The sequence below is a fragment of the Telopea speciosissima genome, chromosome 11 (genome assembly GCF_018873765.1).
Source record: "Telopea speciosissima isolate NSW1024214 ecotype Mountain lineage chromosome 11, Tspe_v1, whole genome shotgun sequence".
In the NCBI taxonomy this organism is placed as follows: Eukaryota; Viridiplantae; Streptophyta; class Magnoliopsida; order Proteales; family Proteaceae; genus Telopea; species Telopea speciosissima.
In genome coordinates this window covers 41,503,215-41,518,881 of record NC_057926.1, presented here as the reverse complement: position 1 = coordinate 41,518,881, position 15,667 = coordinate 41,503,215, and the positions used below count along the sequence as shown (strand labels likewise).

The 15,667-nt window shown below is 36.9% G+C and overlaps 2 protein-coding genes across 2 annotated transcripts; one reads left to right on the top strand and one right to left on the bottom strand.

Annotated features, from left to right (window-relative positions):
- Positions 1 to 889: 889 nt before the first annotated feature.
- On the bottom strand, positions 890 to 5,014 carry LOC122646388 (xyloglucan endotransglucosylase/hydrolase protein 9-like). The gene is made up of 4 exons (XM_043839936.1): positions 4,802 to 5,014; positions 4,628 to 4,728; positions 4,338 to 4,531; positions 890 to 1,328 (listed from the first exon to the last, which is right to left on the bottom strand). Exons 1-4 carry the CDS (start codon positions 4,971 to 4,973, stop codon positions 926 to 928), a joined length of 870 nt encoding a protein of 289 aa, XP_043695871.1. The 5' UTR covers positions 4,974 to 5,014; the 3' UTR covers positions 890 to 925.
- A 9,005-nt stretch (positions 5,015 to 14,019) lies between these two features.
- LOC122645108 lies at positions 14,020 to 14,778 on the top strand. The gene has a single exon (XM_043838454.1). The coding sequence runs from the start codon at positions 14,020 to 14,022 to the stop codon at positions 14,776 to 14,778; it is 759 nt and encodes a 252-aa protein (XP_043694389.1).
- Positions 14,779 to 15,667: the final 889 nt, after the last annotated feature.

Genomic DNA, 15,667 nt, shown 5'->3' with positions numbered 1-15,667 from the left:
CGAATTTTGTGACTGCTGCGGTGAAGAATGTGGCGAATTCAACAGTCTTTCAACAAACTTCAATTTCAATGAGGTCATCGAAAACTAGATAAGTGAATTTAAACTTTTCCTCCAAATTTATTGGTTACACAAGCATTTAAAATATGCATCCAAGAGGTGGAGATGGTACATGAAATGCTTAGTGGAATACCTGAAAAATCTATGGATTTTAAAAGCTGACTGTGAACAGATATGATTTAAACTATAGCATTAATTTTATTTTATTCATGTTGTGTTTGACTTCCTTGTGAATGGTGACCTTGCTTCATAATAATTTTTTGGATAAATTATACGTCACCCCTTGGTTTTCAAATGAAACTCAGATCACCCTCTGGTTTTTTAAAAAACTCAATCACCCGGCCTCTGGTTTAGACCTCAATATGACAAATTAGTCCCTACTGTTAGTTTTATGTTGTTAAGTGATGATGTCAGCCAGTTAAATAAATTTAAATTCCTAAACCACCCTTGACCAATGTTGAAGATGAAGGAAGGGTTGTATTGTAAATTTAATTCTAATGTTTTGGTACAAGGGTAAAATAGTCCATTCACATAAATAACTAACAGCAGACTAACACCGTTACTGTAGAGGGGGTGATTTGAGTTTATTCAAAAATCAGGGGGTGATGTGTAATTTATCCTATTTTTTTGGACTGATTTTCCCTCCATCCATGGTGACTGGGATTCTATTCACCGAGGGGTGAGAGAGAACAGGAATGGGTATTAAGGGTATTTTGGAATATACAAAAACCCTAGAGGGGTTTGTGAACCCTAAGATAGCGAGTGAACCATCCACTATGAGTGGAGGAAAACTTTATCCTATTTTTAATAAAATGCCCTTTCAGACAAAAGAAAAAAAGCAAAAGGAACCTTGATTAAAATACTTTATCTAATTCAAACATTCTTTTGGTGGTTCAGGGAACCTCACTGTATCCTCACAGTAGTCATATACCAAGTGATTTTCACGAACCCTTCTAAGTTGCTCTTCTTTGTGCTTACTCAACCCATTCATGGCTGATTTATCCCAACGATACTGACTCACTTTACTACATTTTCCGATCACAGTTCCGTTTTCCGGTGAAAATTCGCAAGCATCTACCTTAAAAGATTGGAAAGTTGAAACGAAAGGTGAATAGCTCCAGTTTGTCTTCACCATCCCTCCTTGAGTAGCCCAGTCATCGGCATTCCATAAAGAACCATAAATTCCCATGGCTTGGTTTTTGGGGTACAATACAGAAGTTGCTTCTTCCTTGTTGGCAAAGACCCGAAGAGGAACCCCATCAACAAGAAACCTGTAAAGATAAGATCAGCAAAAGTCCACCCAATCAGGTCGAAAATATTAATTTTTCAATGTAATTTTTAAAGGCTATAACTTTTGACATTGATGGAATTACGTGAGCCATAATATCAATTCAGAAACTGCAGCTCAGTGCTCCATGATACTTTGGCAGTCCAAGAATTGAATCTTTGGAGATTGGGAGAATATTCGCACGTTTAAAAGGGTGTACCAGATCTTCAAAGTTTTGTTCGCGATTTAGGGTTTCCTAATATTCCAACTACCTAAATAAAGGTAGTTTTGAGATTTCATTAGGTTAAATTGAATTTTATGAATCAACACATCTTTTGCTCGTCTTCCTTGTTTGAATTAGGGTTTTCTTAAACATGTGGATTCGAGGTTTGTTAGTGCTAGATCCTAGAACGACATCTAGTCCCCCATACTTCTGCCTGCATCACATCTCATAGACTAAACCACCCATCTAAGTTGATTCGTAACTCGGCCGAGTTGGATTGAGTAACTCGCCAATTCAGTCGAGGTGAGTTGACTCGCGAATATCTCCATTTCATTTTGACAGGTAGTATATGTGGCTTCGTTGTCAGATTTCCTTTTGTACATATTCTTCGATAGATGGTTAATTAGAATATTTGACTAAATATTAAATAATGGATGAATTATTTTCCTCTTTAGTGAAAGTTATAATCTAATTCCAGTATATTTTTATTAATAACTATTAAGATTACCTTACCTATTGAGTCCAAATTAATTTCCAAAGGAAAAATTCTTACTTTCCAAATGTTTTATTAACTAAGCCTGAAGGATGCGTTTGGTATGTATTCTTGGAATGTATTCTAAGTCAATTCTCCATTCTCGGGTCATAAAATATAATTGTTTTTATCGTCTGAAAATGCGAAATTGACCTAGAATGCATACCAAACACAACCTAAATATAAGGACTAATTCCAAAAGATAAAATAGAAGAACACATTATATTTTATTGTTGGCCGCCCAAGAAAGGGGGTGAAAACTAAAAAAAAAACAACAAGAATAAGAATTGAAGAATAAGTGGATGAGTTCAAACATAGAGACTCCATTTTCAAAGGCCTATTTAACTCAAATTGTTAAATAAGATTAAGTTAAAGTTTGTTCGGATTCAAGTCAGGAAACAGCCTCTTTGTAAAAACAAGGGTAAGGTTGTGTATATTATGATCCTCCCCAAACCCTACAATGGCGCGGGAGCCTTGTGCACTGGCTATACCCTTTTTTTATATTTAAAGATTAGGTTGAACAACGTCAGTATTATCTTTTTCTCAAAGTATTATAAATATTTTCTGCTTCATTTTTTAAGTTTTTATTATAACCATCTTACTTTAATTTTTTTTTATTATAACAACATTTTTATAATTTTTATAATTTTTATAATTTATTTAATGACCTAATGATTTTGGTTGTTATTTTAGTGACTCATCAAATGGTGGCATTGTGAGTCACTAAGACAACTCCACTCTATGTGCCTTCAAGTTGGGACTTTTGAGATTTACAAAATTAGTTTACAAATTTATTTTAAGTAGTGTGGATCTTGGTTTAAACTAGGTTGCTGGTCGGTTCATATCTTCTTCATCTGTGACATTCAAGAAAATTGGAACTTCACAAAAGTTTGCCGAAAGCATGAATATTGCAAATTAGTTATGTGGCTAATAAAGGGTACTAGCTGACTTTCTGTCAAACCCTACACATTTAAAATAAAATAAAAAGTGGGGGTGGGGGTGGGAGGGGATGTTTATTCGATTTGTATGGATAGTGGCTTTTGATTAATGTCTCCTTTTCAAGCGTATCAGTTGAAAGCTGACAATTTTAGTATAAGGATGGGTAAGGGAATAATCAATCAATATAAGAAAAAGGTATCCATTTCAAAAGTTTATTCTTTTTGTCAAGTAAGTTGGAAGGGTATGGACTTCTATATATATATATATATATATATATATATATATATATATATATAGTGTAATGGTGATAAGGAAAGTGAATGTGAGAAGTGAGAACAAAGAAGTGAGAACAAAGGGCAGTAGTGGACTCCCAAAATGAAAGAAATGAAAACAAATTTTTTGGGGAGGGTTTTCTATTAGGGCAGTGTAAGAAGGAATTTGCATGCATGTTACATCAATGAGTTAGAGAATAGTATCATTCATTTGAACCTATGTTATCAAACTAAGAGAGAGAATGTCAGTGTAAGTCTCACTATTATTATGTAATATGTATGAGGGTATAAAACAATCTATACAATAGCTACGCATGTGTTAATTTTTTTCCCCTAAATTTTTATGAAAGAAGAAACGATAGAGCTGAAGTACTAATATCAATAAGGAGAAATGATTTGTGCACGGGAAGAACTATCTCATTGACGATTTGTAACTAAGGGTGGTTTTGGTATTTTGATGCGGACCATTGTATCTATCCAAATGGTTTTATGTGTGACTGTACAGCTGTGCACGAAACCTTTTGCTTATCAATAATAAAATATTTGCCACAAGTAGATTGGGATCATAAATAGTATTTTCTAAGCTTTTGTTCAAGGATGATCCGGTTGGACTATAAGGTTGGGGCAAAATCTTGACATATGTATACATTTTACGTTGCCTTTACCTAATAGTTCGAGCTTTTAAGTTAAACGGTAACATAGTTTCCAAACCAACTAATTCAATTAAATGTTCCTGCCAAAGTAACTTGACTAAACGATAAGTCCACAAGACATAATCTATGTCACCTAAACCAAACCAAACCAAACCATACAAGCAGACCAGATTTAACCCAACCAGTTGTCAATATATTCCTATTTTGAAGTCCCTCAAAATTTAAAATATTGTTCACAGGGTAATTAGTCCATGGTTCACATGGCTTAATGGTTAGACCGGCCAGTTCAATTATACCAACCCACTCGGCCTCTTTTTCCTTCCTTAGGTTTTGTTATTAGTTATGATCAAAAACCTTGAAGTAGTTCCAATGGGAGCTATAGATAATTACTTACATGATATAGTAGTGATTCCATAGCAAAGTGTATGTATGAAAATCTATTGTTGGATCAAACCATAGTGTATGCCTCTGCTCCCGATTTCCGGTACCATTAACGTACACATTCGTCTGGACCAAGTACGGTTCACTCGAAAGATTTCCAAGAAACTCGAAGTCTAACTCATCATGGTTAGGCCCGTCAGACGACATCTGTATATCACATTTATATTTTGGAATCACATTCTCGAAAAAAAAAAAAAAAAAAACACAAAGATAATTGTGACTCGAACAAAAAAGTTAGCTTACATAAAAAGCTGTCACTGTTCCGGCAGAATCACCTTCTACTAACTTAATCTGAACACTTGCTTTACCAAATAGGTACTTTCTTTTGGACCCAAACCCAGATCCTAAATCAGAAAAAATTATCAAAATATCAGTTAAATCAAACAAACAAACACAGGAGGAGGAGTTTATAAGCACCTGAAGCTGTATCAAGTGTAAGCTTAATTTGGTCTCCTTCATCCACAAAGTGATCTGGTGCCCAGTTACATTGAAAGAGTTCACTAAAATTATGGGCACTCACTAAATTTAGGAGAATAGCTAAATATAGGAGAAATGCAGTAGCAGTTGTGAGATTGGATGGACACACCATTGTTTGTTGTTGGCTTCAAAGCAAATGAAGTGACATGAATGAGAGGGTGAGTGAGTGCGGCATTATTTATAGGAGGGTAGATGTCTCCAGATCCAATTGGATAGGGAAGTCAAACCCTAGCCCGAACCGACAAACCGGTTCAAACCAAATCCGGTTTTGAATTGGGGTTTTATGACACCGAATCCATATTAGATCACACCGAAACCGATAAGAAATCGAACTAACCTTGAAAAATTGGACCAAAATTGAGTCTAAACCAACATAACGAAAAAGAAACTGATACCAAAGCGGCCAATTTATCTTCTTTTGCAATCGATTTCCCTACAACACTCGCTACTTTAGTTAATTGTCCACCCTTTATGAGTGTGATTTCTATATTATGTATGGCTATGCCTAAGGGCATATCAGTTGAAGTTAGCGTATATAGAAGATCTGGCTAACATGTGACAAAGACGAGCAGATTATCCTTAATTGGTTGTCAGTTCCTTCACATTTGGACTACCAGAGGGTGACGTGGATTCCTCTAGGGCAAAAGGAATAGAATAAATATTTGTGGGGAGGCAATCTACCACTTCAGCACCTACTTTAGAGCGGCGCCACCATTGGTATTGGCCTATTGGGAGAATCCAACAGCTGTTTGTTGGAAAGAATTGATGATCTGTTCTCCACTTCAGCTAAATTCCAATTTTTTTTTCTTTTTAATTAATTAATGAAATTCCGGTCTAGTACTGGTTGCAATGGACGGCCGGTGCGGCAGCTGGTGGGCCTGGTATAAAGTGTATTACAGGTTGGGCATTATATTCTTTAAGGGAAAAAGATCCCTACTTGGTGGTATTTTCTATACCTTTTCATAGGGCACCGTGAAATGATGCCTTTGTCCCTGGATAGATACCCAAGCGTGTTGCTTTCTTGGCCTAGACGCTTGTGTAAAATTGTTTTTCCAAAGGATGGAAGACTATTTGAATTCCTCTAAAGGAATTGAGTTTTTTTTTTTTTTTTTTTTTTTTAATTTAGGTCCCAGTCAGCCCTAGCCTGATGGCCCGGCCTGTCCTGACCAAAATATAGGTCGATATACATATGAGTAATAAATATTCAATTTCACCAATAAGATACGGAGGCTTACTGGCTGTTTAAAAAAAAAGATTCCATTATAAACAATGAATTAGTCAATTGGATATTGGAGAGGCAAAAACTCAAAACCAAATAATGGTTTGCCGTTTCTATTTTGAACTACAATTTTTGTTCAAAACTGAACTACGGTTCAAACCAAATTGTGGGGTTTAACTTGAGTAATTTTATGGGAAAATTACATGATTAACTACTTTTGGGTTTTCATTTACAAAACTGTCCACTCTATGTTTGAGTTAACAAAAATAGACAAAAATAAGTTAAGGTTTACAAAACTGGACAAAATAGTGTCTCTCCCTCCCTCACTTTTTTAGACATTTTTAACCCTGCCATTGCCTTCTTGTCCAGGCATCCTGAGTAATCATAGGAAAGGGAAGGGAGGGGCAGGTTTGGGGTAGCAGAGAATGGCGGTGGCAGGGATAAGGGTGGGGTTGCAGGGAACGGAGGATGCCCAGGCGAGAAGGCAATGGCAGGGGTAAAAATATCTAAAAAAGTAATTTTGGGAGGGAGATGCACTATTTTGTCCAGTTTTGTAAACCTTAATTTATTTTTGTCTATTTTTGTTAACTCAAACATAGAGTGGACAGTTTTGTAAATGAAAACCCAAAAGTAGCTAATCATGTAATTTTCCCTAATTTTATTTTATTAAGCTACTGTTATTTCCTTGTTTGTTAAGGATTGAAAAGAGTCTTATTCCGTTCAAACTAGCCTTGATTGACCCTTGCTGACCCTTTTTTTCTGTTTTTTCTATTTGTGCCTTTATACAATAACAACCATAACCTTATCCCAACTAAATGGGGTCGGTTACATGGATCTGATAGAGGCTATGATAATAGTAGAAATAAAAGTAAAACGAAGTAAGAGGAGTAAAAGGAAGTAAAAAAGACAATAAGTAAAGGAAGAAGTCCACGCAGTAATCAAAGCAATATCCCAGGAACATTCCCCTACAAAGGGTCGGCTACACGGGTCTTTGTCCTCCAAACAACTCTATCTGCAGTCATACTAGGATCGAGCCCTACCACATGCATATCTTTTCTTTATATGTACTAAAAATAGGGGGGAAAAGGTTAAAACATCTTCGACATCAATCATTCTTAAAAGTAATTTGAAAGGCTTAAAGCATTAAACATAATATGTAATAATTAATACATAATTATAAAAAATCAGGGGCGAGCTAGGCCTCCAGTCTAAAAATCCCAGCCCAAGCCCGTCCTAAAAGTTAAAAACCTTAGCCTAGGCCCTACCCGGGCTCAGGGCGGGCTCGAGTTCAATGGACCAAACTTACACCCCTAATTCCAACTTTTGTTGGGGGTGGGTGGGTATATGCACCTTTTCATAATATTTCAAAAAGAAATAATTAAAGTAAAATACTGAATTAATGAAGGGATAAAGTTCTCTGCACTAGGGCACAAGGAACGCCAAGACACATGGAGGTGGGTGAAATGACCCCCCAATGACCCAAACCCCGCCCATGTGTATGGGCACAGCATGCACCCAGATGCGCTCCCGGACAGAGAACGTGCTCCCATTAATGAAATACTTCATGTCGAGGACAAATTGAAATGTTTCGTAGTCCAAATCTACAATCAAGTTCAAAAAAATTGAAGTAGACCTCTACTAATGCGATAGAATATACTATACAAATTAAGCTAGTTATCCTCTATTCTTTTCCCTCTTCTCACCCCCTATTGTAATCATTGGAGAAGGGGAAGACATTTTTTCTTGGTAAATATTGAGCACTTATTTTAGTAATTTTTAATTGTGTCAGATTTTAATTCAAAAAAGAGGAGGCATAGATAGTGGTGAATTCTTTATTTATTGGAGACGTGCTAGCTTAGTAGTCTTTAAAGGAATATTCGAAGTGATACATGATCAAGATTTTTTCCATACAAAGGGATCATAAATATAGACATGGTAGACCTACATTAATTATTCGATCATAGCTGCTCATTTTAGGATTCTCTTTTAAGGAGTGTCGCTAATATGTACTAGTGGGCTCGGTTTTGTTTAATACAAAGGTCTATTTTGCTCTTTTTTATTCCTCTATTTTCTGGTTTAGGTTTTGCAACTTGAAAAGGACAAGGTAACTGTCGTTATTTTATTTAATTATTTTGATGGAAAATTTTTCGTATTATACTTGAAATTTTCAGTCTTTTGATTTTAATTGTAGAAAGACCCAATCTTTTCCTACTCGAAACCCCATCAAAGTCTGGTCTAGGGTTAGCTATTTTTGTTATGATATACCCACATTAGTTATTTAGGACCTTAGATGTATTTTAAAATACCCTTGGACAATCTCCACCTAATACTTTAAGGTTATGGTTAAACTCCCAAATGGTATTTTGTGAGTTAGCTAGTTTATTTAATATATGGTATCAGAGTCAGGCCCATTTGTTGTCTTCCTTAAGATGTATATTTATGTATATATCGAAGCTACACGTGAGGAGAGTATTTAAATGTGGTATCTAAGCTATATGGTATCAGAGTCATATGATTGGTGATTGAGCACTTATTTTAGTAATTCTCAAATGGGTAATATTTTAACTCAAAAAAGAAGAGCATAGATAAAGGTGAATTCTTTATGGGAAAAATGGTTTTTATGGAGAAGCATGGCCCATGTGCCTAGACACAGAGGGGGCAAAATGACTGCATCGCCCCATAAAAGGCAAAAATGTCGGCCCAGTTGATGCTTCTACGCCCGGTACCATTGACCCCTCATGTGCACAGGGGTCATGCTCTCCTACAGATAGCTCTTTCTTATTATTTATTTATTGTGGGTGCATGTGCTAGCTCAGTGGTTCCTAAACTAGCATCTGACGTGATTCATGATCAAGATTTTGTCCGTAGAAATTGTCCCAAATATTGACATAGTGGACTCACATTAATTGTTCAATCCTAGATGAGCGTTTTAGGATTCTCTTTCGAGGAGTGCTGTTAATATATACTAGTGGGCTCAATTTTTATTTAATACAAAACTCAATTTTTCTCTCTTTTGTTCCTTTGTTTTCTGGTTTTGATTTTGTGGCTTGGTGAAGACAAAGTAACTATCGTTATTTTATTCAATTATTTTGATGGAAAATTTTTCATACTATACTTGAAGATATCGATATTTTGATTTACAGTGAATAAGTTATAACCTATTCTTTTTTTATACTTGAAATCCATCAAAATACAATCTAGGGTTAGGGTTATTGTTATGATTTTGAATGTTATTATTCTTTCATGTTGCTTATATTGCAATGTACTTAATATACTCTTGTTATATTTCTTCACTATGCCTTAAGAAATTATTTTATATTGCATTTTATACCATTTAGTTTTTTCTTCCCGGGTTTTATGCTAATGCTCAAATTTTGGATATCAGGGTTATGAAATTTCTCATGACAAGTGATTTTTTTTTAAATTTTATGAATAATATAGATAATATCATTGAAAGTTTTATTTTGTTTAAAAAAAATTATATTTCCAATTAAGAGATATAAATGGATGGTTGAGAATGTGATTTTGGAGAGTGATCTTGCAATTGTAGATGACGCGGACAAAGCAAACATTTTACAGTTCCAAATATGCGTTGATTCCTAAAAAACTAGCCAACATTAAGATGAGTTTCTTTACTCAACATTTTTTTGTTTGTTTTTCATTATTTAAAATATGAAGGTCGTGTAGGAAAAACAAGGGATTTGTTGAATTTCTAAAGTGCAAAAAATGAACCTATTTATATGATTTAGGAGGAGGTTGGGCATACTGCTAGCTTTCAGTAAACTAACGGCATACACCAATCACAGGGTTGGACACAGGAGTCAAGGGGGTCTTTTCCAAAGGAGGAAGAGAGAGTTGGTTAGTCCATATGATAAAGGACTATGGGTTAGTCTAAGTGATAGAGGATACGAGCCACATATATCTCAATGATCAGATTTAATCCAAAGTAAGCAAGCAAAGTTGTTCAAACTCTAATTTAAAATTTTAGTAAAATTACCAAAATATTAATAATATGTAGAATCATGGAACCACGGAATAATCCCACATCGCCTGGGGATGTGTCATGGAATGTGAATATATGTTATAGTCTCCTTACTTGGTATGATACGTTTTAAAATTGTACGCCACAACAGACAATATTGTGCCATCTGTGGGACTAGGTACATGGCACTTCATTGGTATCAGAGCCAAAGATGGGTCGTAGTAGAAGCATAGATGTAAAACAACAAAACCATAGAATAGTTCCACATCGCCTGGGGATGTGCTATGGAATGCGTATATATGTTGTGGGTCTTTGATAGTTCCACCCACTAAGAATACATCAACAACAGGGATATTCTCTTGGTTCAATTTTTTCTCAAGTTCTCAAAGTTTGTTACTTGAGGAGTTATTTCCTCGTCTTCTTGAAACTCTGGCAGTTCAATGGGTAGTCTTTGCAAAAGTCCTCATCACTTATCTATTGGGCTTCAGTTAGGCCCGTGCAATCAGAAAATTTATATATCATAGTGTAGAAAATATTGAAGTACTCAGTCCAAACTGAGTCCTCCTTTTCCAAGAACTAAACTCAGAGTCACTAAAGCTTTCCAATTTGACCATCTCAATTGGAACAGCTTGTTTCTCCATTATTATGTGATTTGTTTATATGCCTAGGAAAAAGAAAAATTCAAATGAAAGAAAATACTCCAAGGAACAATCACACCTGAGATGGAGAACCCTGGATTTAGGAGACGGGACGACCAAACTAAAACCCTGGTGGATGGTGCAACGACAACGGGCTCGCATTGTAGCGACGGCAGAGGAAGGATCGCGATGGTGCATCGACATCGGCGCTCGCAGCGTGCACACTAGACCGATTTCTCTTTTTCAAGAAGCGTACGTGAGAGCAACTCTTCACAAACCAGAAAATTTTACAGAAAAAGCTCCTTGACAAGGAATAGCTTTTTGGTTTTTTTTTTTTTTAAACCAAAAGCTTTTAGAAAGCTTTCTGCCAACGTCTTTTGGCCTTCTTCTTCTTTTTTTTTTTTTTTTTCAAATGATCAACCAAAGGTGATTCAAGAATAAATGCTCTCTGCCAAAGCTTTCTGAGATTCATGCGGCTCATTCTGCTTCCGAGCCTGGATCAATTTGAAAATTGACATGTTGATCATTATATCATGCATTTTCCATACCACACTCTCATACTGTACAGCCCAAGTCGGTGAGGCCATAAGCACTTTGATGTGTTAGGTCCCATGTCTCTTTAGATGTGATGATCTGCACTGTTGGGTGTTTGTAGTTTCATTCAGACCAAGGCATTAGTTTTAAGGTGTACTCCATTCAACACTATCTTTTGTGGCCACAATCAGTTTGTCTAAACCGGAGAGTGATTTTAAAGGGTTTTCAAAATCAAAACTTGTGACATATGCAGCCCAAGTGGGAGATTGTAAGATTTTCATAAGGTGGGCTGGCATAGTCCCACTTTATTTTAACAAAACCGGTTTAGTTGTGTTGATTGGAGCTACCTTAATGGTATGAGTCCAGTTGCTATGTGTGGACCTAAAGTATTGTTTCCTTAATAGGAATGAAACCCTAGTTTCTATGCAGGATTGGTCCCTACCATCACCACTATAAATAGTTGTCACTGGCCCATTAAATGTCTAACCTTAGAAAACCTAAAGACAAGTGGACGAGGGGAGACCAGACCAACATTCGTGTGCGACAGGGATCGCAAAGAAAGTTGTCGGCTTCAAACCATGAATCCAGGTACGTCATTCACACCTCCGTAATTTATGTGTATGCTCATTGATCTCCATGAATCTTCCGCATGAATTATTCTATCATCCCCTCCAGGAAACCCAACTTCAGGTTGTGAAAAAGAACATGCAAGAATTGAAAAGCGATAAACTAGAACGACCAAATGGACATGACGTGGTCGGGGTGCCGGGAAGGGGAGGTGAAGTTGGAGTCAAGAGAGGAAAAGGAGGAATTTGGTACAATTAATCCTATAAAAGTTAATTACAAAAACTATTTAACGGCTGTCAAAGGTTGGCCCGCACTGGTAGGTTTGATCTAAATTGATCTATTGAAGCCAGAGATTGGCTCGATTACTAAATGTGTCAGGCTCAAGCACTGACTGATTAATAATTGGGCAGTTCTGGTGCAAGGTAGTGGCTCAATGGTTGACTGATCGGGACGACTAAATGCTATGACCAGCTGATAACCGACCGTTTATATAGCCCAATTAGTACTTTTAAACCTATTTCACTCTCCTCTCACAGTACTTAGGCTCTGCAACTTTAAGTTTCGACCATGTTCTTCCATTTTTTGTTCTTCTTTCATTTCTAAGTTTGAGCACAATCTCAAAGTATCCTGACGGGAACAGGGGCTAGTCAGCGAGTGCACGTGGACTAACAAGCTTATAGGGGACTATTTGATTTTGGGAAACCAGTTCACACCAACCCGGTTGTACCACTAAAAAAGAAGTAAGGTCTTATGAAGAGTGACTGGTGGCACGACTCAACCCCACCGATATCTCCTACCAGATAAGTGAAGTTATACTCTTACACCAAATTTACTGGTTATACAAGCATTTAAAATAAGCATCCAAGAGGTGAAGATGATGGGATCTGAAATGGAATGCATTGTGGAATTCCTGAAAATCTATGGATTTTAAAAGCTAACTGTTAAATTAAACAATATAAGGAGTATAAGGTATAGTACATGAAGTAATTATAACGGGAGCAGTTGTCTTACCCAAAAAAACATATTGGGAGTAGTTGAGTGACTTCCTTGTGAATGGGGTGACCTTGCTTCATAATATTTTTAAACAAATACCATTTCTTCTTTTTTTTTTTTTTCTTTTTTTGTTCGTTAATATCAAAAACCATTTCAGATAGAAGAAAAAAAAGCAAAAGGATAATTAAATACACAAGCATATATGTTAAATGGCCAACACTTCAGAAATCTGATAAGAAAATGCATTTAATTCATGTATCGGCATCGGTATTCATCGCAAGGGATACTTTTTGACTGTATCAAATCGATACAGAATAAAAAATATAATCTAAACATCGTTTTTTAATATTAAAAAAAAAAAAAAGAGAAATGTTTCCTATGGGGAAGTCTAGCACCCAATGTTACACACAGAAAAGGTGAAATATTGAAATGACAACCCTATCCCTCCATGAAAGGCGAAAATGACTGCCTACCATATGCTTTTGCACACTTACATTGACCCTCGCACGCACAAAGGCCATGCTCCCCCACAAGAAACATGTTCCCTAAAAAATATTTGTTTATATTGTATTAGCCAATCCGTATCAACCAGGTACATACTTAAAACAGTGCATGGGAATACCTGATTTTAGTGGACCTATCAAAAAAAGTAAAATGTTGACTATTGAAATTTTTTTTATTAAAAATAAAAAATGAAAATAATATTTTGTTCTACTATTTGACCCGCCCGTATATATATACTACCATGGTCTCATCCACATTGTCCACACACAGACACTCTCTCAGCCTCCCCTAAACATTAGGAAGAGATTGAAAGGATATAGGAAACATGTATCCTTCTTCCCTTGAAGCCCAAATATCCATTTTCTTCTTTCTCTTCATGGTGATGAGTCCCACAGTTATTTCTACCCACATCATCAATTTCCAATCACCAAATCTCTTCCCAATAGGCTTCGCTTGGAACCCAACCTCCCAACACTTCGTCGTTGCCTCACTCAACCACCACTCCCTCAAAGCCATCTCCGACGGCGGTATTGTCGAAACCTTGTTCTCCATCCATTCCCTCCCTCCGATGGTTAACATTCTTGGCGTCACCGTCGACTCCAATACCAACCGTCTTCTCATCATTCTCCATGCCTTTGAACCGCGACCCCCCTTCAATGCTCTTGCCGCCTACGACCTGACCTCCGGTGACCTCCTCTTCCTCACACCCCTCACTAACTCCATGGTTTCCGGTCACCGGCCAATAGCTATTGATGTCGCCGTTGACCATGCCGGCAATGCTTACGTCACCAACCCTGTTGGCAACTTCATCTGGAAAGTTGAACCAACCGGAAAACCATCTGTCTTATCTATGTCAGCAATCTTCTCATCTCAACACATGTACACTAGGCAACCCTACAGCCTTAGTGGCCTCAATGGGATTGCTTACGTCAGCAAGAGCTTCCTATTGGTGGTTCAAACAAACACCGGAAAATTGTTTAAGGTCAATGCTGACGATGGAACTGTGAGGGTGGTGAGGTTGACAGAGGATTTGACAGCGGCTGACCGAATTGCTGTTAGAAATGACGGCGTTGTGGTGGTGATGTCTAAAAAGAAGGCATGGTTCCTGAAGAGCAAAGATGGTTGGGAGGAAGCGGTGGTTTATGACGAAATTGCCCTTGATGTTGATAAGCTCCCAACTTCAATTACTGTTGGAGAGGAGACTAGGACTTATGTGTTATATGGAAGAGTGAGGAAGGGTAGTTTGGGAAGCATAGAAAGGCGGGAGTTTAGCATAGAGGAGATTATTGGTTCTGGTGAGGGGAAGAAAGAGGAAGCTGTGGGAAAAAAGAATGTTGTCTGGTCAATGACGGACTCCAACGCCTCTCTATGTTTATCTTTCTGCTTCCATAATAAGGGGCATATATGTGATTTTGATAGTAGGGAGGACCGAGCTAAGTTCCAGTGCTCCTTTACCCAGGACACCTACAATTATGCCTAATGTAATTTTCCATGTCATAGATCAATGGTCAAAATTTCATGTCACTTGATGATAAACTCCATGCGTTGAGATTAAGAGAAAACTCATGGCATGAGAGTTTTAATTTGTCCAATAATCAACTTGTCAAATCATCAGTTCATGTGGTTGAAAAGTTACAAATATTATAGAAAAGATTTCAATTCAAATGGTGTGGTGATTGAATGAATCTCTTTGTTTGAAAGTAATCAATTGGAATCCCAAAGAAAATCAAAATTTATAATATGTTAAAAGTACGTAGGGGTTTCAATCCATCACGCTCGGTTGGTTTTGGCCAGGCTTAATTGATCCCCACCAATTTAAAGTCCTGCACTTTTTTCGCCCGTTTAAGTAAATTTACTAGAGCTGGCCAACATGTAATCGAAAACATAAATTTTCCTATATTTTCCTTATTATTTATGAAGTATAGTCATTTGTAGCACTATATGGTGAGTAAAGTGGATTGTTTCACTATAATTTTTGGGAAAATGTTCTCTAACAGGGGAGGAGGGATAGTCAACGAGTGCACGTGGACTAACAGGCTTATAGGGGGATGTTTTATCTTGGGAGACCAGTTCACACCAACCCGATTGCACCAGTAAGGGGGGACAACTAGGATCTTACGAAGAGTGACCGGTGGCACGACTCAGTCCCACCGATATTTTCTAACCTTGTTCGAATTTTGTGACTGTGGTGAAGAATGTGACGAATTCAACAGTCTTTCAACAAACTTCAATTTCAGTGAGGTCATCGGAAACCAGATAAGTGAAGTTATACTCTTACTCCAAATTTACTGGTTACACAAGCATTTAAATTATGCATCCACGAGGTGGAGATGGTACATGAAATGCATAGTAGAATACCTGAAAAATCT

What these genes read in the sequence shown, in the direction of transcription:
- LOC122646388 (XM_043839936.1), bottom strand. Translation starts at nt 4,973, where the DNA reads ATGGTGTGTCCATCCAATCTCACAACTGCTACTGCATTTCTCCTATAT. An exon ending in GAACAGTGACAGCTTTTTAT is followed by an intron (nt 4,532 to 4,627) that starts GTAAGCTAACTT and finishes TGTGATATACAG; the next exon opens with ATGTCGTCTGACGGGCCTAA. An exon ending in TGGAATCACTACTATATCAT is followed by an intron (nt 1,329 to 4,337) that starts GTAAGTAATTAT and finishes TTATCTTTACAG; the next exon opens with GTTTCTTGTTGATGGGGTTC.
- LOC122645108 (XM_043838454.1), top strand. Translation starts at nt 14,020, where the DNA reads ATGGTTTCCGGTCACCGGCCAATAGCTATTGATGTCGCCGTTGACCAT.